We start from the raw sequence: 22,009 nt of genomic DNA, 5'->3' as shown, positions 1-22,009 counted from the left end.
AGAGACGGTACACTGGATTCATGGGACAGAATTCTCTCATTGGTCATTCAACATATGAAATTTAGCACCTCTAAGAGGTAATTCAGGAAAGACTACAGCAATTTCTAAGGGGCTAAAAGCTACTAAATGGACAAAATGGCAACACTTGTCTATGCAAGGCCTTACAAAACAACTTCTCCTTATCTCAGTCCTCCAAAAGGATCCCTTGGTTGGATGAATCATGAGTCTTAAATGATCCTTGTTTCATCCATACTTCATGACTCATCAAATTGAAAATCCCTCTGTGGGACAGAGACGCCATGGCAGCTGCTCCTGGCCCTGGGCCCTTACAGTAATCTCAGCCCTGACTCATGCTGCCCGTCAGCCGCCTCAGGCAGAGCCCTAGAGGTGCCCTGGACCTCCGGCCCTGGTTTAGCTGGCTGGTGGCCACCAGGCCCTGGCACTGGGATCAGGATGAACCCTGTGTATCAGGCCTTCTAAACCATTTCTGCTCTGAAGCTATTCATCTGAGGCATACAGACACTCTCAAAGAGTCAGGCTCACTAATTTCAGACTTTCGAAATCATTAAGGAACATTTGAGCTGAATCAGGTTAAACTTCCCTGCTGAGCATAGCTTTCCCATTCTCTTAAGTTCCTGGGAAGCCCAGGAAAGGAATCTTGCAGCAATAGCAAAATCTCATCCTCTCGCCTCCAGCCCCTCGACCCTAAGCTGTACCCACTTTTCGGAGTCTCTAAGATCTAAACCCAGTTGGCTTTTTCTCCCACTCCAAAGCTTGGGCTCTGCTGGGGGCTCTCTAAACCATGCTCACTCTTCCCGTGATGGCCCCTAAGCCTGGGGGTCCGTTGCTTTCCTTCTCTAGCCCTGTGCTCCCTCTAGCTGCTGCTCTCCATGAGCCAGCACCCTCTGTCTCCCCTCTTTTAGCAGAAGCCCCCTCTCCTCCTTCCCCAGGAGGACTGAGACCATCCTCAGCAGCTTTCCTTCTTTACTCATCTTAGCCCTTATTTCATTCTCCTTTGCAAAGTTGATATACTAAGTTTTCTCCACTCTTCCTAAAACCCAAACCATTGTTTCTCTACTGCTGCCCTCTCCCTCTCCATTTTCCTCCCCAGCACTACTAGGAAGTGATGGTTGGCTTGCCCCTCCCCTCCTTGCCTCTGGACGGCTCCCAGCCCTCTACCGAAATGGCTCTTTCAAGGGCACTTAGTGACCCTACAACCAAAATCTGGGGCCATTTCCTGGGCCTCCTTCTCCTTTTCACCCTCATGTTCTCCAGCCTGCCTCTGGTTCTCCATTCCCCAACTCATCCCTTTCTTAGGGCTCCCAGTGTAGCTTCTAGATTACCCAATCAGGCATCCACACTGCGGTCTGGACTTTCTTATTCAAGTGAAAATATCTTGGTTCTACAGCTTGCTTCACCTTCAGGACTAAGTCAGCAGGCTGACATGAAGGGCTCTCAGGCATATGAACCTGGCAGGTGTGCCTGCATCATTTGTGACCACCTGGCCCTAGTCCCTTACCTTACATTTCAGTCACAACCAGACTTTTGCAGCTCTCACTGGTCTCCAGGCATTTGTATATGCTGTTTCCTCTGCCTGGAAGGCCTTCCTTCCTTCCCCCCATCACCCCTCCTGAGGCCAGGACAGGCCTCTTTGCCTTGCTGGAGGCAGACAGGCTTCTGAAGCACTCCCTGAAGGTATCTGTGAGAGCAGCCCTAGCCCTTTGAGGGCCAGGAAACTGCCCTGCAGCCCAGTACATGCTAGACCGAGATCCCCACTCTTTGCTCTTTTCTCTCCATGTTGTCCCCCTCTGAAAATCCATTTGGTTTCATAGTTTCAACTTACAACTCAATTCAACAGAAATGCTCTGGGTGCTATGTTATGGACACTGTCTGGCTAATTCTCATCTCTCTGTCTTTGTACCTCACATCTTCTCCTAAGGCCAGGCCCACATTCCTGGCTGTTTACAGCATCTTCCTAGGACTTGATTTCTCCAGCCACATTTCCTATGAACTACCACGTTCTTCTCAGCTCAGACAGAAAGTTCTGATCATCACTGATTCCTTTCCTTTCTTCCCTCAGCTACCAGTCTATCCATTCACTCTTCAGAGCCTAGACAAACATCTAATCTAGATGTTAATGGGAAGGTATATTTTCAATGAGATTAACATTTGTGTCAGTAGGCTTTGAGTAAAGCTGATTATCCTCTATAATGTGAGTGGGCCTCATCCAATCAGTTGAAGGCCTTGAGGGGAAAAAATCCAAGAAAGAGGGATTCTACCTGCGATCTATCTTTGGACTTGAGCTGCAATATCAACTCTTCCCTGGGTGTCCCGCCTGCCTGCCCACCCTGCAGATACTGAACTTGCCAGTCCCCACAATCACGTGAGTTAATTCCTTAAAAATAAATCTCTTTCTCTTTCTACACACACACACACACACACACCCTATTGATTCTACTAGTCCAGAGAACCCTGACGAATACACTGATCCTATCTCCTAACTCAGCTCCCTGTCCCTATACTCAGGCCCCTCCAACACACTCCAGTGATGGCCACTGACTTTTGTAATATAAATTTGCTCATAACATTCACTGGATCTCTACTATTTTTTGAAAGATAGTCATATGATATCCCACCATTTGTGTCTCTTCACCATGATGTTTGCTAAGAGTTTTCAGGGAGCCATCTATATAATTATTTATTTTGCACCTTTTTTTTTATATCAACCCTTCTCAGGAATGTTTGCATTTTGGCAGGAATCTCAGTCCAAAGGTGAACACCAATTTTGTAGAAGGGTTTTGAGGCTTTCCTATCCTTGTAAGATAGAGCAGGGAAATGGGAAAAGGGTCATGCCATTATAAAATCTATTTAACCTTCAAAAAAGGCCCAGTTTATTCTTTAATTTAATCTATATGCTGTTCTTTCTCTTCTTCCAGCCCCTTAATCAATAGTAATTTTGTAACCAGGACAAGAGACAGATCTCCAAGAGTGTAAATGAATCTACATGGGTGAGGAATTCCTAGAGCTGGATCAACACAGTCTCCTAAATAACCCTGTTCTTAAGACAAAACTTTGAAGGAATTATTAATCATCTGAATACATCATGCCTTATGCCAACACTATCCAAAAGACCCCATAAATCCCAAACCCTAAACCCTTCAGCCTGCCTCCTCTCTGAGGTCACCTGCACCCCCATCAGTGTCTACTGTCCAATGAAATCAACTTTATTGTTGCATAAGCCTATTACACTTGGTCTCTGAACTTTTTTCACAATAAAGACAAGAACTTGCTGACCTCCACCTCCAGTGATAAATGTCTGTTATTTTGCTATTTCATTCAGCCTTCTAGTCTTAACACAGTCCTTTTCCTCTCTCCCTGTTTTATTTCAGACCAGCAGGAGAGTGGAAGTTCTCAGAACACAATCTCACTCCATACAGTGCTCCGTGGCTTCCCCAAACTTTGGGGTGGTAGGTAAGTAATTTCCACACTGTGCAGATCAAGCAGACAGTGGATGCCAGATTCACAAGGGAGTTGCCCTATGCTGCTCAGTAGTTCAATGAACTTTCCTTTTCTCCCTCTGTTATTCCTTGCTCTCTACTACTTGCATGGCTGCTGACATTCACTTCTACTCTTGCTCTAAAGAATTCCTTCCTCGCTGGAAGATATTTGACCTGATTGAGAATTCTTTCCTGATCAGAATTAAGAGCCCTTCCCTCACAATGTTGAGGTCTCACCTAGTGCACAGGGAGAGAACTCCCCAGACACAGCTGCCCAGCAACATCTGGAACCACACAAGCTGCTCCTCTTGACTTGGAAGCTGAGTTTATAAGATGGAAAGTCCCTTGCAAGATTGAGAGTCCCTTGCACAGATCATGACACCTGTCTTGTGTCATCAGTGCAGAGGTGGCTCCTCCATGCAGTCTGCCTCTTCACCTGTGGATGGGAGTAAGGACGGTGCAGGTCTGTCATGGCCCTGCTGCAGGAGTAGGGTGTAGAAAACTGAGGGGAAAGGAAGAGAGAAAGAGACCATCCAGGCTTTCATGACTCACTGTCTTGTGTTTGAAAATGTCCTATTTCATTATTTTCTACAATTGATTTCTGTAGCATCTATTCTGAAGACAATACTAGAAAGAATATGCAATTCCTTTGCACGGATTTTGTCAATATTAAATGACTTAGTCACTTTGCAAGGGAAATAAAGAGGTTGATTCATGGCGATGTGATCCTCTTGTCACTTCTGGTTCCTTTTTTCCTGTTCTATATCAAGACTCAGAGCCCATGGGAAGTGCATTTTTGCAATCAAAGAAGAACCTGACAAGAACCCGTAAGTAAACCTTCAGAATACTCTTGTTCTTGCAATTACTCTTTTTTATGGAAAAATTTAGTAAATTGAAATAAACAATTGAGACCAGAGGATACTTTAAGCTCCCCCCTCCTCTACCCCTGGCAGTTTACCTCTGGACAGAAATAGCAGAAAATCTTTGTTAATGTTGGCCTGAGGGATATGAATACTCCCATCTCAGGGAAGACCATGGCATGAATATCCACCTCACAGAGCAGCTTGTGAAAACGCGCCATACCCCAGCTTTGGAAGGCTCAATCCCTGTCACCCAGCCTCCTGACGGAGGGGCAGAGCCGGGCTGCCCCTGTCCTGCCGCGGAAGAGCTGCCAGGCCTTGCTGACAACACCGCACGCAGTGATGGGCTGAATTGTCCTGTAATGCTCTTCTGTTTGCCCGGTAGCTTTCATTAACCTTCCCTTTCTTGTGTGAAGGCTGCTTTCACAGAGGAAGGCATTTGCTGGCTTTCCTAAGGCAAGAATGATCAAAACAAAGTTATGAGGAATTCATTCCGCCTCAAACAGAGGCCTTGGTGACTGCCTGAGCTATTTTGGCAGTCTGCAAGAACAGTTTGCTCCCGACCAGACTATAAGGTTGCAAGAGTTTAACAAGGAAGAAAGGAAAGGATGAGAAATCCTCTATTCTTTGGTCCCGCTTGCAGGTGCTGGGCTGCTGCAGAATGCCAGGGCCTGGAAACAGCTCACAGCCTCCTTTGCCTTTTATCTCAGACTATTGGGCTAGCAGGGACCTTAGCACTCAGCTAACCTGAGGGAGCTGCAGTCCTGAGAGGGGAAGTGACCTACCCAAGGTCTTACAGCCTGTTCCGGGTGGAGGCAGTCTGGGCCACACGTTTCCCATCTTCCTGCCCCTTGCTTTTTTCCTATTCCACTCTGCCCTTTGTCTCAGTCTCCTTTAAAATGCAATTCTTATCAAGTCCTGAAGACAGTGAGAGTGCCTGATGGGTTCAGACCATGTTCCCACAAGGGACTGGTTGGAGGAACACAGGAAGAATAGAGGGATCATCAGCCTGGGTTTATTTTTCCCCAGGGTGTCTACAGACCATATTTGGGATTGTTGAGCTTAAGCCACGGCTTCTGCATGAGGAGCAGGGGCTGAATGAGCTAATCTCACTTAATGGAATTTCTGGATGTCAGACAAGGTGGGTGATTTGCAAGTGGGGAAACGGGGGAGCAATAGGACAGCTCCCGAGGTCCTCATCATCAGATCCTGCCACAGGGAAGGTCAAATTGATCTCTCTCACACCTGCAAAAGCAGCAATCCTGTGGGTTTCTGTTGGGCAGCCCCGGAGTGGCGCTGGTGCTGTGCGTCTTCAGTGTCCCCATCTAGTAGGCTCGTGGGGTGGGCCATTGATTGGGAGGCTCTAGTTATTAGCTCATGGCTGCGTTTGTCCTGGCTGCTTAGCAGGCCTTCTGTCTGACCCAAGGATGCATTCTTGCACCTTGACAGCTGACCTGTGCTCAAAGAACGGTGTTCAAAAATGTTGTTCTCCTTGACTCCCAACAAAGCAGGCTAACAGGGCTCTGGGGGTGGGGCTGCAGCCGGGAGCCTATGCCCTCCATGCCAGGGATTCTACTGACATCCCCCAGGGAAAACAATGAGGCCGCCTTGTGTGTGCTTCACAGTCGGTGTTTATTAGCATGTGCAAGGGTGATGGAGAAGGCTGCTTCTGTTTCCCATGGCAGCAGCTCAGCGCTACATGAAAGCAGACAGTGGGGGCTCAGGCTGGACACACAGACCGCACAGACTGCATGGCTCCAGCTTGGACCAGGGGCTCCTCATCACCAGCCCTTGTTTCCTCCCACCCAGCCACCAAAATTGCTTTAACCCCATGGAAGAGATGGGGCCTTGATGGTACTCTCCTGTGGACTCCAGAAGTGGTTCCCTGGCCCCAGGGTGTAGTTTAAGGATAAAGGCAGGAAAGTGGTCATGACTCTCAGGATGTTGCTGTTGGTAAAAGCAAGAAGCTGGTGCTCTGTTCTGGGCAGACAAGGATGCTGAATCAGGCAATAGACATTACTGATAATGGAGGCAAAATAAAGAGAAATTGCAGGTTAAAGGGATCAGGTTAGCCTTTTGGAAGCTGCCAGAAGATGCCATTGAAAGAGGTAGGGAGGGGCTCCATCTAGCAGCATGAGAGGAGGGCATAAAATAGAGTGAGAGATCTTTGGGCAAAAATAAGTATTCCCAAGGCATAAGGAAAAGTCTTTTGCATGAGATTGGAAACTGACCTACAGCATGATTTGAAAATGCCCAGGGGATTAAAAAAGGGAAAGGTACTTCAGATGAGAGGAGAAGAGGGAGCATATGGTGAGCAGGGAGGCAGAGCAGAGGGCAAAGGAGGGCCAATGAGGATTCCCCAAAGACCAAGGGTTGCAGACTGGCAGCCAATGACCAAAACCAGCAGTCAGAGCATTTAAAAATAATTTGAGGCAACTTTTCTTATTTCTAATTAGGAGATGTCACCCAAAGAAATATAGATTCCTCACCTCTTTGAAAAAAATCAGGAAATCTAGCAACACTGGGTCTCTATATAGCCTTGAAGAAAATATGCTGGGCTAGGGCCTGCTACCCCTGTAATTTAAACTGGGGTCTAGGCTCTCTGGCCCCTGAGACCACGGCTCTCACCTCCAGGAAGCATCTGCAACTCCTGATTTACTTCACTCTGTACAGTGCTCGTCGGCATTTGAAATGTGAAGTGCTGCCGTCACTGCTCTGATTTGCCCAATCCTGACCCCCAACACAACAGAGAAGGTGGGATCACCACTTAATGCACTTCTTATCTCCCCGACCTAGAGCGATGGCTCAGTTGAGAAAGAGGGCCCTGCAGCAAGGACCTCAGACCAGGATGGGCCTGACACCAAGATGGGCCTGGTTTAAGGGATGCATAAGTGAAAGCCTAACGCTGGCTTGAGCAGCCTAGGTAGAACGTGGCAGCATGACACAGCTGAGCAAAAGTTGGCGCAGGGAAAGGAGATGCATGGTTGGCTCTGGAGGGTTCAGTATGGCTGTGCTGGCAGAGAACGTGGAGGACCCCAGGTGCAGGTGACAGCACAAGGAGAGCTTACACCAGTGTTACTGAATCCATTTCAGGATATGTGCGTGATGCTGGGAATATTTCAACCAAAATTAGAAGCTCCTCTTTGAAGACCATGTTAAAGAGGGTCTGAGAGGCTGCTCATCCTGAACCCTCAGTGTCACTTAAACATGGGTTAGAATCCTGGCTCTTCCACTTATTAGCTGTGTGACATTGGGCAAGTTATTTAACCTCTCTGAGCCTCAGTTTCCTCATCTAAAAGATGTATACATAATAATAAAGAGCTGCTATGAAGATTAGACCTAATGCATGTGAGATGCTAAAGCAGTGGCCAGGCACTTGGTTAACAAATTTATAACTATTATCTGTCATGGCTCTTTTTTTTCCAGGTCTCAGATAGAGGCACAGGCTATAGTCTTTATTTTGTGGAGCCTGAGGCAAGTTTGGTATGTGGGAAATTTAAACTCCATTATCCAGGAGTACTGGTAAGGACTTTAAAACAGGGTTCATGAGAGGTCAGAGATGAGACGGTGACCCTGTGTCACTGAGTAGTGGGAAACTGGGGTCCCACTGCCAGCTCTGCCTCCAATGCCAGGATGGCCCCAGTGAGTCCCTTTGCCATTTTGGATTTTCATTTCCTCATCTGTGGAAACCAGCCAGATAGGTGTCAATCGTCTAGAGCTGCACTATTCAACACCTAGACACCGGCCACCCATGACTATTTAAATTTAAATTAATTAAAATTAAATAAAGTTAAAAATTCAACTCCTTAGTCACACTGGCACTATTTCAAGTGCTCAATCACCATACAGCTAGTGCCGGTCGTGTAGGACAGCACAGATACAGAACATTTCCATCATCACAGAAAGGGCTGTCAGACAGTGTTGAGCTCTAGAACTTCCTATTCAGTGTCTGGCTCTCTGACTGAGCAGCCTCAGCCCCACCCGGGGAACTTGTTAGAAATGCAAAATCTCCAGTGTCTCTCTAGACCTTTGGAATTGAAACCTGCATTTTAATAAGTTTCCCTCAGTAATTACATACTCAGCTTTAAGAAACTCTGATCAGTAAGATTCTTTCTAGCTCTAAAAATAAAATTTAAGAATCAGATATCTACTTGACAAAGTCTTTGGGAAAGAAACAAGCAATCAGCTCATCCAAATTCTGACTCAGTGACTTGCTAATAGGGAAGAGGTGGGCTATGTGAAGAAAGATCAGCAGAACCGCTGCACCACTGCAGGCACCAGAGGAGAGCCTCAGCAGACAGCTGCAGGAGACGCATGAACACCAATGCTGAGCAGGCAGTCCAGCCCAGCTCCTAGCACGAAGCCTCCTGTCAACCTGGACATTCAGTCCCTGCCTAAAGGTCTTCAGAGAATGGAAGGGCTCAATGTTCTGTGGCCGCAAGGAAACAAGAAGAAATGGGCTGCATTTACTGGACACTTTCTCTCCAGGGCATCTTAAAGTGCTTGCCAAACCTCACCTGGTAAAGCTTACCTGGAAGGAGATCAAGCAGGTCTTATATTCAAGTAGGGACAATAAAGAGCAGAGAGGATGGAGAAGAAATGCAGGCCACACTCAAGAGTGACAGGAAGGGAGGAGTGGGACACCAGTCCCTGGGCTTGGAGCCCACAGTCCTGCTCTATGTGACTTGAACTATAAAGTAGGAGAGAATGCATTTGGTTCTCTTCCTGCAGAAAGTTCCTTGGGTGTCCTTGGGTGACGTGCTCTTTGTAGCACAAAAACAAGAAGGATAATACTAGATCTGTTGCGCATTAAGAAAACATATGCCTCTTGCAGGGCAAAATTGCAGTCATATATCTTATTTAATTGATATCGGATTTTATTGCTGAATGTTAAAGTTTTAATGTGTCCATAAATCTGTTCCTTACTTTCACAGAAATATCTGTATTAAGAACACACTGTACAAAATGAAGGCAAGACAAGGGAAAAATGAATCCAAAATATACATTATTAATTTTTTAGGAAGCAAGCAAAAGGATGCCTCATAAAGGATATTAGAAAAAATAAAATAGCTGGGATCTCTGAATATGCTGATTTGAGACATGTCTTTACAGGGCCAACTATAAAATGGAAAAAAAATGAGGGGATAGAAATGCATTCGTGATACATAGGCCTGCTCTTCAGCTGTCACTGGCAGAAAGTGTAATGTGTTTCCAGCAGAAAGACAGTGAATTGAGTGTCCTGTCACACAACCCAGAGTCATTCAATCTGGGCCTGGAGCAGGTGGCAGGGAGCTCACCCAGGAGTCAGGGAGATCAGGGCTGAATATCACCGTACCACCTACTCTCAGTGTGATGGCGGATACATTTCAATCAGCACTCTGAGCCTCACTTTCCACTGGATGAAATGCAGAGTGTTCCTCTCCAAAGGCTTCAGGGAGGATGTAGAGAGCCGCTTTATGTAAAGTGCCTAAAACATAAGAGGTCATTAATCCCTGCTAGTGTATCAATTAGTCAAACAATGGCTTGGAGTCAAATTTGAAGCTGAGACAATTGGGGATGCATCTGGGAGGAGCGGCAGCACTGCGCTGGCTCTGGGGCTCGGTGTCCTGCCTGCTACCCTCCTGCTCGCTGCTGACTGCTCAGGTCTTGCTGCCAGGCCTCGAGGTGGCTCTGACTCAGGCTGGCAATGCTGGGAAGGTTCAGGAGCACTGATGCCCTTTGGTGATTTCTGGGGGTCAGAGTGGAGTGGGGGGTTGGTGCATGGAGCACCACCAACCTTCAGAGCAGCCTCTGATTCCGAAAGGAAGCAAGCTTGCAGGAAAAAAGCTGCATCCTTTGTTAGGTTCTAATGGCCATTTCAATCCCCTTTTTTCATGAGAGAGTGAGAACACCCTTTTATGAAGGGTCTTGAATCTCTGATAAGGCCGGTCCCATATAGAAATGACCCTTCTTCAACACTTAATCTCTCCGCATATCTCTTTTCTGTGTGAGCATTTGCCTTCAGATCACGTGATAGGAGCTGCAAGCCCCCCTATATTATTGCAGGAGAAATTCCCACACGTTTGTTCCTAACCTGCCAATGTCTCCATCCCATTTCTGTCTGTCATGACCCTCATTCAGCCTCAACACAGAGAGAGAATTATTTCCTCACCTTGGGTTACTCAGTTCACACCCTCTAGGCAATGCCTAGATACCCCTCGTACACTCTCAGTGTAACGCATGGTTCCAACAGTACTAAGCTACTGCAAAAATCCAGCCCCATCATATTCAATGTGAGAAGGGATTTATTTGAGGATGTTAAAAAAACTGATCAATGTCTTTATTTAAGTCCCATATATATGGTATAATGCTTGCATATATATTATATGGTATACTCAACGCACATATATGGTATAATTAGATGCATGCATATATATGGTACAATAGGATATATCATGTCAATCAAGAGAGAAATGTCTCAAATTGATTTTATATCAGTCCAAATGAACACAAGGTTCTCTGAGTTCATCACAGACTCGGCATGACTGACAGGGCAGTAGCAGCCTCATAGAACCTTCATTTGAATTACGCCTGATCTGGGAGAAAAAATATGATTAACTCAGTGACAAAATATTCTTGTTTTCCTTGTAAGATTCTCCAGGGGCAACTGCCCTCAGAGGGGAGGGGCAGGGGGAGAGGGAGTGGAAGATGCAACGGTCACAGAGCAGACCCAGTGGCCTCAGGGCACCACCACACTGAAGTTCGGATGCCCTTGGTGTTTCTTTCTGGTCCTAAAACTGGAGCACAAGGAAATAGATGACTATCAAAAAGCAATCTTACATAATACAGTTAATTGACAGTTTAGCCTATCCATCAGCCCACCTCCATGAAATGTCCATGCCCTAATGCACCGAACCTGTGAATGTGTTACCTTACATGGCAAAAGGGACTCTATATGTGTGTGATTAAGTTAAGGATCTGTAGATGGGGAGATTATTCTGGATTATCTGGAGGGGTAGCCCAATATAATCACAGGGGTCCTTATAAAAAGGAAGCAGGAGGATCAGAGCCATAGAGAGAAGAGAGTAGACAGAGAGAAAAGAAGATGCAATGCTCCTGGCTTTGGCATGGAGCAGAGTCCCCGAGCCAAGGGAATGGGCAGCCTCTAGAGCTGGGAAAGGCAAGGAAATGGATTCTCCCCTGGAGCCTCCAGAACTGTAAGAGAGAAACATGTGTTTCCATAAGCCACTAAGCTTGTAACTTGCTATAGCCTCAGTAGGAGACTAATACACCTGGACTTGTTAAAAAGTTAGCAGCAGGGCTCTGAGAGTGAAGCAGGAGTGAATCATAGACTCAGGACGGGCCTGCAGCCACTTCCGCCATACTTGGCCATTCTATTGGCCAAAGACATCACAAGGCCATTCCAAATGCAAGGGTCAGAGAAATAGACTCACCTCTTGATGGACTCTGTTTCTCTCACTTCTTGATGGGAGAAGCTGTAAAGTCACCTTGAAGGCATATGGAGATAGACAGGGGTAAAGAATTACGGCCATTTTTGGCAATCAATCCACCACCAGGCCCTTTACAAAGTGACAGAGGACATTCAAAGGCAACAGTTGACCCTGGTTTCTTTCTCTTTCATTTCCAGGGATATAGGAAGCATGGGTGTCTGGAGCTCAGGCACTGATATCATCCTAAGTCTTTGGGGGACTTACGTGGCTCCCAGAAGCCGAGGATGGAGGGACCTCCTCCAGCATTTGGGAGTTTGCTGCTGTGTGGCTTTCACTTCCGTGGGCCTCCTCTCTGTGGCCTTCCATTGGCTTCTGTCCTCATTTGGGGTCCTCACCTCCTCCTGGATGATCACGTGCGCTCTGCTGTGCTGCTCCAGGCGCGCCCGGTGCTTCGTGCTCCTCTTCCTCCTCTCCTGCGGCTTGCGTGAAGGCCGGGGTGCTTTGATTGCAGCTGGCACAGGGATGGTCATCTTTGGACATGTGAAAAATATTTTTCACAACTTTAAAGTTCTCCTGGACAGTATGACTTGCAACCTAAGGGCAAAGAGCTTTTCCATATATTTTCCACTTTTGAAAAAATATATTGAAGCAATTCAGTGGATTTATGGCCTTGCCACGCACCTAAGTCTATTTGATGACCTTGTTTCTTGGAACCAGACTTTGGCGGTGTCTCTTTCCAGTCCCAGCCAGGCCCTGGAGGCACAGCTAAACGACACCAAAGGCAGAGTTCTGGGTGTCTTGTACAGGATGGTGACGGCAAGTGAGGTGTTGTCTTCCCTGGGCCAGCAGCTCCTTGCCCTCACGGGGCTTGTCCTGGCTCTACTTGGCACTGGCCTCTTCATGAAGCGATTTCTGGACCCTTGTGGTTGGAAGTTTGAAAACATCTACATCACCAGACAATTTGTTAGGTTCGATGAAAGGGAGAGGCATCGCCAGAGGCCCTGTGTCCTCCCACTGAACAGGACGGAAAGGAAGAAGTATGTCATCATCCCGTCGTTCTGGCTGACTCCTGGAGAAAGGAAGAACCTGGGGCTGTTTTTCCTCCCCATACTTATCCATCTCTACCTCTGGGTGCTGTTCGCAGCCATAGATTACCTGCTGTACTGGCTCATTTTCTCAGTGAGCAAACATTTCCAAAGCTTGCCAGGGCTTGAGGTTCACCTGACACTGCACAGAGAGGTAGGCCCTCACAGGGACTTCTCGCAGCGTCCGCCGGCTCGTTGGTGGTCTGTCTCGCAACAGATCACGATTCAAACAAGGTGGGCCAGTGTCTTGTTCACCTCAGGACCCCTGTGCTGGCACAGCACCGGGCATGCAGAAGGAACCCAATTGCTGGTTAAATCGAATCGAACTTCTGATGTTAGAAAATGATATCATTCTGGAAATCTTTGGTCACTGTTAGTTACCTGTGGCTGCTGTTACAAATTGTCACAAACTGGGTGATTTAAAACACAGAAATTTACTCTCTTATGGTTCTGGGGGCAACAATCCAAAATGAGTGTCACTGGGCTGAGATCAAGGTGGTGTTGGCAGAGCTCCCCCCCACTTTGGGGGGACCCCCTCTGCCTCTTCCAGCTTCCGGTGGCTGTTGACATTCCTGGGCTGCTGCTGCTGGCTGCTTCACTCTAACTTTGCTTGTCTTCACATCGCCTACTTCTTGGTGTGTGAAATCTTTCTGCCTTCCTCTTAAAGGATGCGTGAAATCGAATTAGGGCTCATGAGGATAATCCAGGGTAACTTTTCTATCTCAAGATCCTTAACGTAGTCACATCTGCAAAGTTCCTTTTTTCCAAATAAAGTAATACAGATTTCAGGGATTAGGACGTTACATCTTCAGACAGGCATTTTTTGGCTGCCTACAGTGAGCAAATACTGAAACGTGGAATAGGTGTCTCTGATATGGAACGTAAAGTTGATTCTTAAGTGGAATATCTAACATTAGCCTAAGAGGTAAGTTAGTGCCTGACTTCTTCCTTCCCTCCAACTTGTGCAGGTGGCCTTTGAGCACCTCCTCTGAATAAGAACTTCTTTTCTTTGCTTCCTGAGTCCTTATTAAGCCTGGAAGGCTCCCAATGCATCAGTGTAGTGATAGGTCATTGATAAAGGGCTGCAATAAAATGGCTGGTGCTATTAACATCCACTACAAAAACGGAAAGAGCTACTCTGTCTTTTTAGGACAGTAGCTCTCAACTGTCAATATGTGTTGACAATTTCCTGGAGTGGATGCAGAATCTCAGGCCTCAATTTACAGAAACTCTGTTGTAAGCAGGAGAGCACTTACAATAAGCACTCTGTGTGATTTCAAAGTAGGTGGCTCGTAGTATTCTTTGGGAAACTGGCCCGTGTGCTGGAGATCAAGGGCCTTCTAACCAGTGGTCCTTGACCAGGGCTGCCCAGCTTCGGCACTGAGCTAACGTGCAAACAAACCTGATACTCTGCTCTGGCCACACAGGGATTCACATTTAATTGGCCTGGGGTGAGGCCCAGGGGAACAATTAAAAAAAAGACTCCAGGTAATTCTAATGTGCAGCCAGGATTGAGAACCACTGTTGTAAACCCGCCACCTAAACAATGGAGCCAAAGTTTAACCTCTTAAAGGCCACAGGAGGGATCTATGAAAATCTTAATGAGCCATAACGGTGTGTTCCTCTGAGCTGGCGCCCTCTGAGTCTAAGGCAATCTGCCTTCCCTTGTCCGTTCTTGCTCTTTTGGGCAGCTGTGTCCCAACTGAGAAAACTGTAGGTTTTGCACATTCCATCTTTTCTCTTTTCCTTTTTCCTCTGTGGAAATTTGTGATTATGTGGCCAGTTGAGTGGATCTGGATATAGTCAGGTATAGTCTTATTTTTTCTAAATCCAGAGATTGTGAATCTGAGCTAGGTGGGATGTGCACGTGTGTGTGTGTTTGTGTGTGCGCTGTGTGTCATGCATGCACTGTTGGTGGGATGCACTAGCCCAGGCTGGTGAAAACACTAACAGCTGTTGGCACACGTCTGATTGTTCTTCCTTTTTATGGGGCTACAATACGTTATGCCGGCTGCTGGAGGAATCTCAGAGGGAAAATGGCAGAAGGAGTGCCTGTAGACCCTCCTTTGAAGGCCCACTTTCCATTTTGTCTCTCCGGGCCTGGGATCCTCCTGCTACACCAGCACTTTCCCTCCCATTTTCTTCTGGGTCAGCAGGTACCTCCTGGCTCCCTCCCCTCCTAATCCTGGGCTGCTTCTCAGAGTTGATTACTCTGAGCACTCTGCTTCCCCTGAAGAATTCAGCTAAGTACAAGAACCCTGTTGCTCTATATATCTGCGGCAGGGCAGATAATGGAAGCCTAACAAGGTTTTCAGACGTGCTTGTACCTGGGGGGCAGTGGGCTGATAAAAGGGCCTCTCTTCCCGCATCCCATTCTTCTCCTTATCCTCTTTTTTGGTCTTCCTTTCTCAGTTCCTCCTTTCCTTTCTCCGTTTGTGTCTCTCTCATTTTTTTCTCTGTCAGCCAACACCCATGCCTGTTTTGGTGAATTCTCACTGTTTTAGACAGAAGGCAAAAAAGCCAAGTTCTGCTTTCCAGAAAAAGCACAGAAGTGTTCCAATGACAATGTCCTGACAAATACCTTTTGGGGAATTGCTGGGTAGGAATGCAAAGATGTCTAGGGCATGCGGGCTGCCACGGAGGCTCACGTCCTGGTTGGGGAGGTTGCCAGGCACCCTCATGGCAGCAGGGCGGTGGGCTCCAGAGCAGATGTGAGTGTGAGACTGCCCTGGGAGGCCCTCTCAGACTCTCCCCTGCTGGCCTGGGGGACTGCCAGCAGCTGGCTTCCACATGCCCGGCACTGCCCACCCTTATCCCCCGATGCCCCTGGAGGCTCCTGGTCTGTCTGTCGCGGCAGATTTGCCAAGGAGAAGTCAAGCAGGATGAGGAACATCAGCTCAAGGATTTGCCAGCATTTCTCTCCCACTTTCATAGGATTTTAAATAAATGTTTTACGTAAAGAAGAAAGGAGAATGACCCAAATCAAGCGACCTGGATGGGTGGGCATTGTAAATAAAAATAGCCATAGTTGTTACTTACTGAGCACAGCACTGTCTGCATTAACTTTTCAGGACTGATACCAGAGCGGGCCCTCCACCCATTCTTTAATGCTGTCCTAGCAAATTGTTTACTTAAGAGAGGTAAACACATTTTAAAACATCAGGGTACCATTTAGGATATTGCTCAGCATTTTGAGAGAGTTCATTTGTCTTTCACATTACCCTTCACCAACCCCATACAAAAATGTTGATTCAACCTTTATGAGGCCCTAACTCCCAACAGCAGAATCCCTAGTTAGATTCCTAGACTAAATAATTTCTCCCCAGACCGAACACCCGCTGCTTTCTTATTGCAGGATTTCTCATCACTGACTCAGTCGATGTGTTTGTTTCTTTAATAGTATTAAAAAAGAGTGAATGCCTTTGCTCTGGGGACCCAAATCTCTCTAATTGTAGGTGAACTGTCTTTTTAATAGGAGAGAAGGAGAGGCAACACAAATGCTTTTCATTGCTTAGGCACAGTGCTGGGGAAATTATAGATTTGTCTTGATATCTGTGTAGAGGTCCCAGGTTTGGGGTTTCCAGACTCTTCACAGGTGCTGGGGTAGATCCCAGGTGCATGAGGTGCTCTGGGTGTGGCTGGGTTCTTTCCGAGAAGTCATTCACCTCCTCCTGGCCCCAGGGCTCTGGGGTGCTGGGGCGATAATAACTTACTAAGTACTCCAGTCTGTAAGGTTAATGTTCCATCCCCAAGGTGCTTCATTTACACTGGGAGTAGTTTATTCATGGGCATGATCTGGCCCATTAATTCCTGTTTTACCAAATTAGAAAACAAATCCACCAAGAGATTAAAATGACTTTCTCAGGTCAGGGAAAAGAAAGAGCTGAGTCAGCACACACTTCTTTTGCTGGTGGCTTGGCTCGGTGGTTCAGCGTGTCAGTCTCGGGGGGCAGCTGGCTTGTTCTCTGCCTCCCAGCAGGAAGGACTGTGCTCCTCTCGAGCATACAAGAGAGGAGAAAGTGTCCTATTTTGAGACCTCTATAAATAAGACTTTACAGCCACCTTCAGTAAATACTAACTAGTAAACTATTATTTATATTAAAATATAAATTACTCGCTGAGAGTAATCCCCAGATCCCAAACTCTATAAAGTTGACTTAGAACATAATTTAGCGCTCTGCATCCTTGTGACCATACATATGTCTAGATGGAGAGGCCCTGACTGGGTCTTAAGGGGCTTTGCTCCGAAAAATCTCCCCCAGTGGAGCTAAAGCCATCTTTCATTATTCCCACATACCCTAAGGTGTAGAAACACAGGTTGTTTTTGACATTTTATTTACATTTTTTTCAAAATGAGAGGCTAAAATATAAAACAATTAATGTGTCTTTATTTCTTCCTCATTCTGGAACTTTAGAGGTAATAGAATCAGTATTCAAGGATCTTTTTTCTCCCTCCTAGGTACTTTGAGTATAAGGGGAATTGGACCTCATTCTATGTAGTATATACTGAGCAGAGGAGCAAGGGGCCTCAGATGTGCATTTATGGAGAACTGCTGGCTGGAGTTAGAGGCTTCAACAGTGACTCTTCAAAGAAGGGCATCATGATTCTCCAAAGAAGGGACAGAGCAGACAAGCTTTTTTGATGCCTTTCTCTCAAGGACATCTCTATTTCTACAAAATCACTTGGGATGACACTGCAATAGCTACAAATAGGACTTAGCCCTTCTCCTTTCACAAAGTGGAGCTCCTTCAGCAAAGCTCCCTACATATTTTAAGATAACTGGTACATGTTGCAGGGGAGTATTGAGAAAGATGAGGACTGAGTATGAAAATGGCATGGATATTGATGGTTTTATTCTTTAATTTTAGGAGCAAGGAACTCAGGACATCATTCATGATTCTTCCTTTAATATATCTCTGTTTGAACCCAACTGCATCCCTAAACCAAAGCTGCTTCTGTCTAAGATCTGGATTCCCCTCAGTATTATTCTTGTGATCCTAGTCTTGCTAGGACTGTTGGCCTCCATCCTGACGCAACTTAAAATCCTGGTGTCAGCATCCTTCTACCCTAGCGTGCAGAGCAAGCGTATCCAATACTTACATGCAAAGCTACTGAAGAAAAGATCGAAGCAGCCAGTGGGAGAAGTAAAAAGGAAACTGAGTCTGTACTTTACAAAGGTAAGGCCAGATGGTGGTATAACTGGTAATTAAGGAAATTTTGTGTTTGAAGGACATGTGGAATTTCAAAGTTCTTCACCTTCACATTAGGGCTTATATCCCAGCAACAGATGGGACACAGGAGGAAAAAAATCAACAGATTTACATGGCTAAGACTCTTAGCTTTGTGATTTTGCATGCTGGTTCAGAGAATTCTACAAGATATCCTTCAAAACACTGATTTCAAGTGAGTCTATTCAGTCACATCATAGAGAGGATACCTGGGAAGATGCTCTGTAATGGCCACTAAAGGGCAGGGCCCAATAAGAGTGACTTTACCAGGTCAAGACTAAATAAGTAACAAAGAGGGAAATATCTACTGCAACTTAGAATTTCCTCATTCTCCACCATTTATATATATAAATGTATACCATATATATATATATATATACACTTATACATATATATGGTAATGATGACTTCCACACACATATAAAATGAACACTTGTTAAAGATTTTATTTAACTTATTAAAGACAGAACAGTAAGAAGTTTCAAACAGTTCAAAGCACACACATATATAGGCCAAGGGGAATACCAAAATGAATTTGCTTAATAGATGTAAGACTAACTTCTCCCACATGGGTGGATGGGAGGATCAATTATACTCTATAAAGTGAAAATCATTTGTATGTCTGTTACTGAGAATCATTTGCATTGTTGCTATGAGCTATCTACAACTTACAGAATTGGAAAATAGCTCAAAGACAATGAAAACCCAAGATAACCCACAGGGATAAGCCATCTCAAAGGCTTTTGCATTTTTCCTGACACCAGTAACCCACAGTGAGAAGGTTATGCCAGAGGCATTTGAAATTACTTGAATGCTTTTTCATCTACCTTTTTTTTTCTCTCCAGATTGATTTCTGGTTTCCGGTCCTGAAAATGGTGCGGAAGAAACAAAGGGGCTTTGCAGGCGAAGGGGATCCTTGAAGGAGCCCGAGTCGCCCCTCGGCTGCCCTGCCCCAGCAGCCCGCCTCGGGTCCACTCGGGGGCCTCTATCCCCGCCCAGCAACGGAGGATGTAGTGCACGGACGTGTGGGATTTGAGCCTGCAGAGCCAAACCGTTTTTCTTCATAAGGCCACAGATCTACCTGTGTCAGTGGTAAATGGTTATGTTGTCTGTCTTCTGAACAAGGCGCATGCTCGGGACCGTGTCACAGTGTAACAGGATTATAAACAGGCCCTTTGAGGACGAGTCACAGCATAGACTGCTACTCAAAGTAGGAAAAACAGGAAAAAATATATATAAAAAAATCAAAACCTTATTGCAGACTCACAAGAAAATGGCAAAAAGAACATATATGCATAATGCCAGCAAAATATCTTTAAACTCCCTGTCCCTTCTCTGCCCTTCCTAAAATATCCATAGCGACTCCCTACTCCTCACAACTGTCTCTCTTCCTCTGCCCCTTAATTCAAAAGCCAAGAACTCTTTCTGAAACCCACCACCAGCAGCTCCTAACTTCCTCTCACCACCCCCTCTGCTCCTACCCTTTACTTTCCTGGATTGTTTCTGCTTTTTCCTCTTCTACCAAATCCTCTATCTGGTAGTTAGGACGAGGTTACCTAGGAACCACATGTGTCCAATCATATGAATGCTTGTTTAAAAGCACATCTTGGGCCCCTTTTCCCTCTGCTCAGTATATACTATACAGTACAGGAGCCTATTTTCCCTATACTCCAAGTACCTAGGAGGGAGAAAAACCTCCTTGAATATTGATTCTATTATCTCTCAAGTCCCAGAAGGAGAAAGAAATAGACACATTAAGTTTTTTATATTTTAGCTTTTCATTTTGAAAATTTTTCGGACTTACAAAAAAGTTGCAAAATAGTACAGAGTTCCATTTACTCTCATCCATCATCCCCAAATATTACCATGCTATATAACCATAGCACAATTATTAAAACCAGGTAAAAAAAAAACAGTGAAAAATGCATGATCTACAGAGTTTATTGACTCTTTGTCAATTGTCCCACTAATATCCCTTTTCCAGTACTTAGTTCAATCTAGGCTCACACACTGCTTTTAGTTTTCATAGTTCTTCAGTCCCATCCAGTCAGGGACAGCTCTGCAGTCTTCTTTCATGACCTTGACTCTTTTAAAGAGTCCCGGTCAGTTACTGTGTAAAATGTCCTTTGATTTGGGTTTGTCTCATGTTTCCTGGTAAGTAAACCCAGATAATGTACATTTGCAGGAATACTACAGAATGTGCTCTGCTCAGTGTCCCCTTGGATCGTGACGCTGAGGTCCCTCATTACTGGTGAGGCTGCCTTACATCACTGGGTTAAGATGGGGTCTGTCATGGTCTTTCACAGGAAACTTACTAAGTTTCCCTTTGCAATTAACTAGTTTATTGTGGAGAAATACTCTGAGACAACGCAAACATCTTGTTCGCCATTATTCATTTACCCTCTAATTTTAGCATCCATGGGTGCAAAACTGGGGAGGCCAAATAGTGATTTTCTATTTTCATAATATTTTCTCTATTTCTGAATTGGAAATCTACACTATCCCCAGAAAGAAACATTTTTTTTCGAAGAGTAGGTATTTTACATGCATGATCGCATTTGTGTTTTACAGCAACCCTGTTGGGGGTAGGTCTTATTACCACTTTATAGATCAGAAAACTCACCCTCATAGACATTGATGTAGCTGGCCTGGGATGAGGCTTGGGCACTGGCCTGTTTAAAGCTCCCTGGTGATTCTAATGGGCAGCCAGGATAGAGAACCGCCACTCCAAGAAGTTTTACAGAATTGCAGGTCTTGCATTTCAGGTCTTGGATGGTGAAGCTTCTCTAACAGAAGGAGCCTACAATAGAAAACTGTCTGATTTAGCAATTTCCCAAAGTGTGTTCCTCAGATCCCTTGTCCCTTAATTGTTCCATAAAGAATTACATGATGCTAGTGAATCCATCCTACCTGCCTTCCAACCTTGAAGATTCAGAAACCATGTTGGCATAATTCAAAAACTTGAGAAACTCTGTAATAAAGAAATCTCTCTTAACTTTGTTTCACCTGGAATTTCCCTAAATTATTAAACCATGGAATAATTGTACCTATAATAACTATTAACATGCAGGACCAGTTCTACAGCCTATATTCAGGAAAATGGTAATATAAATGGCATGACTTTCAACCAAAAAATGATCGGAGAAAGTAAAGATGCCTTTGTGGTTCTGGCCTATTTAAATATTCTGATGATTTTACACATTGTTGCATTTTCTAAATAAACAAGTGTTTATAAATATATTAATAAATGGATACAATGTGTGAACTTCTACTCTCATTTTCCATGTATTGCTCCTATACAGAAGGTATATGCTCCATATTAACTATGGCAAAGAATGAACTGCTCAACTTTTAGAGGGAATTGGATGCTCTTGCACTTCTAAATTCTATTCATTAACTAACTTATCTACCTAACAACATCATCAACATCTACAGCAAACATTTGAACAGACTCAAAGAAGGTGCTGGTAATGTCAAGATAGTTCGCCTTGGTCCCTGCCTTTGGGATGCTCCCAGTTTAGTTGGGAAGTCAGTGTTTAGTGCTTAGATGATAATTAACATTATGTAGTAGCATTTAGTGCTACTATACTATATATAATATAGTAAGTGCCAAGGCACAGGGGAGGCAGTCCCTTTAGGGACCCACGGCCAGGTTCTCTCCCTCAGTTTACCCTTCTTCTCAATGAGAAGGGCATTAGAGAGATTGGTAAAGGGATCTTAATTTCCTTCAAATCGAAACTACCTATCCTAAGTAGCATAATCTCCATTGTTTCCAACAGACTGGGACTTTGAACAGTTCACCAGACTTCTGGGAAGTATCTTGCTGTCTTCACCTGTTAGGCATGCTTGCCCTTACTCTGAAGTACTTGTCCCTGTTGGAAGGACTGTCTGGCAAGGAGATGCTGTCA

The 22,009-nt window shown here is 45.3% G+C and overlaps 2 protein-coding genes across 4 annotated transcripts in view; one reads left to right on the top strand and one right to left on the bottom strand.

Moving 5' to 3' along the window:
- Positions 1-3,055: 3,055 nt before the first annotated feature.
- On the top strand, positions 3,056-19,060 carry DCSTAMP (dendrocyte expressed seven transmembrane protein). Of its 2 annotated transcripts, XM_036876491.2 has the most exons (3): positions 11,219-13,026; positions 17,742-18,050; positions 18,947-19,060. In XM_036876491.2, exons 1-3 carry the CDS (start codon positions 11,998-12,000, stop codon positions 19,019-19,021), a joined length of 1,413 nt encoding a protein of 470 aa, XP_036732386.2. In that variant the 5' UTR covers positions 11,219-11,997; the 3' UTR covers positions 19,022-19,060. The 2 variants fall into 2 exon arrangements, 1 of the variants encoding a protein (XP_036732386.2); XR_005022897.2 differs by lacking the exon at positions 11,219-13,026 and adding an exon at positions 3,056-4,324 and having other exon boundaries at positions 17,742-19,054.
- DPYS (dihydropyrimidinase) overlaps positions 9,229-22,009 on the bottom strand; it is a 133,354-nt gene continuing 120,573 nt past the window's right edge. Inside the window, exons 9-11 of one of the 2 annotated variants that reach the window (XR_005022895.2) lie at positions 20,725-20,901; positions 11,791-11,844; positions 9,229-9,824 (exon numbers count right to left, since the gene is read on the bottom strand). Coding sequence is in view for 1 of the 2 variants with exons in the window: in XM_057497832.1 (XP_057353815.1) it covers positions 20,863-20,901 (39 nt within the window). In the remaining variant the exon portion in view is untranslated. Of the gene's footprint in view, positions 9,825-11,790; positions 11,845-20,026; positions 20,902-22,009 lie in introns of those variants that run through there. The other variant, XM_057497832.1, reaches the window with a different exon arrangement.

The sequence above is a fragment of the Manis pentadactyla genome, chromosome 3 (genome assembly GCF_030020395.1).
Source record: "Manis pentadactyla isolate mManPen7 chromosome 3, mManPen7.hap1, whole genome shotgun sequence".
NCBI classification, from domain to species: domain Eukaryota; kingdom Metazoa; phylum Chordata; class Mammalia; order Pholidota; family Manidae; genus Manis; species Manis pentadactyla.
The sequence above is the reverse complement of the archived record's forward strand: the minus strand, read 5'-3'. Positions and strand labels throughout refer to the sequence as shown.

Bases quoted from the DNA above. Each gene is read 5' to 3' on its own strand.
- DCSTAMP (XM_036876491.2), top strand. From the start codon at position 11,998: ATGGGTGTCTGGAGCTCAGGCACTGATATCATCCTAAGTCTTTGGGGG. The intron at 13,027-17,741 runs GTAGGCCCTCAC...CTTTAATTTTAG, and splicing joins ACCTGACACTGCACAGAGAG to GAGCAAGGAACTCAGGACAT. The intron at 18,051-18,946 runs GTAAGGCCAGAT...TTTTCTCTCCAG, and splicing joins TGAGTCTGTACTTTACAAAG to ATTGATTTCTGGTTTCCGGT.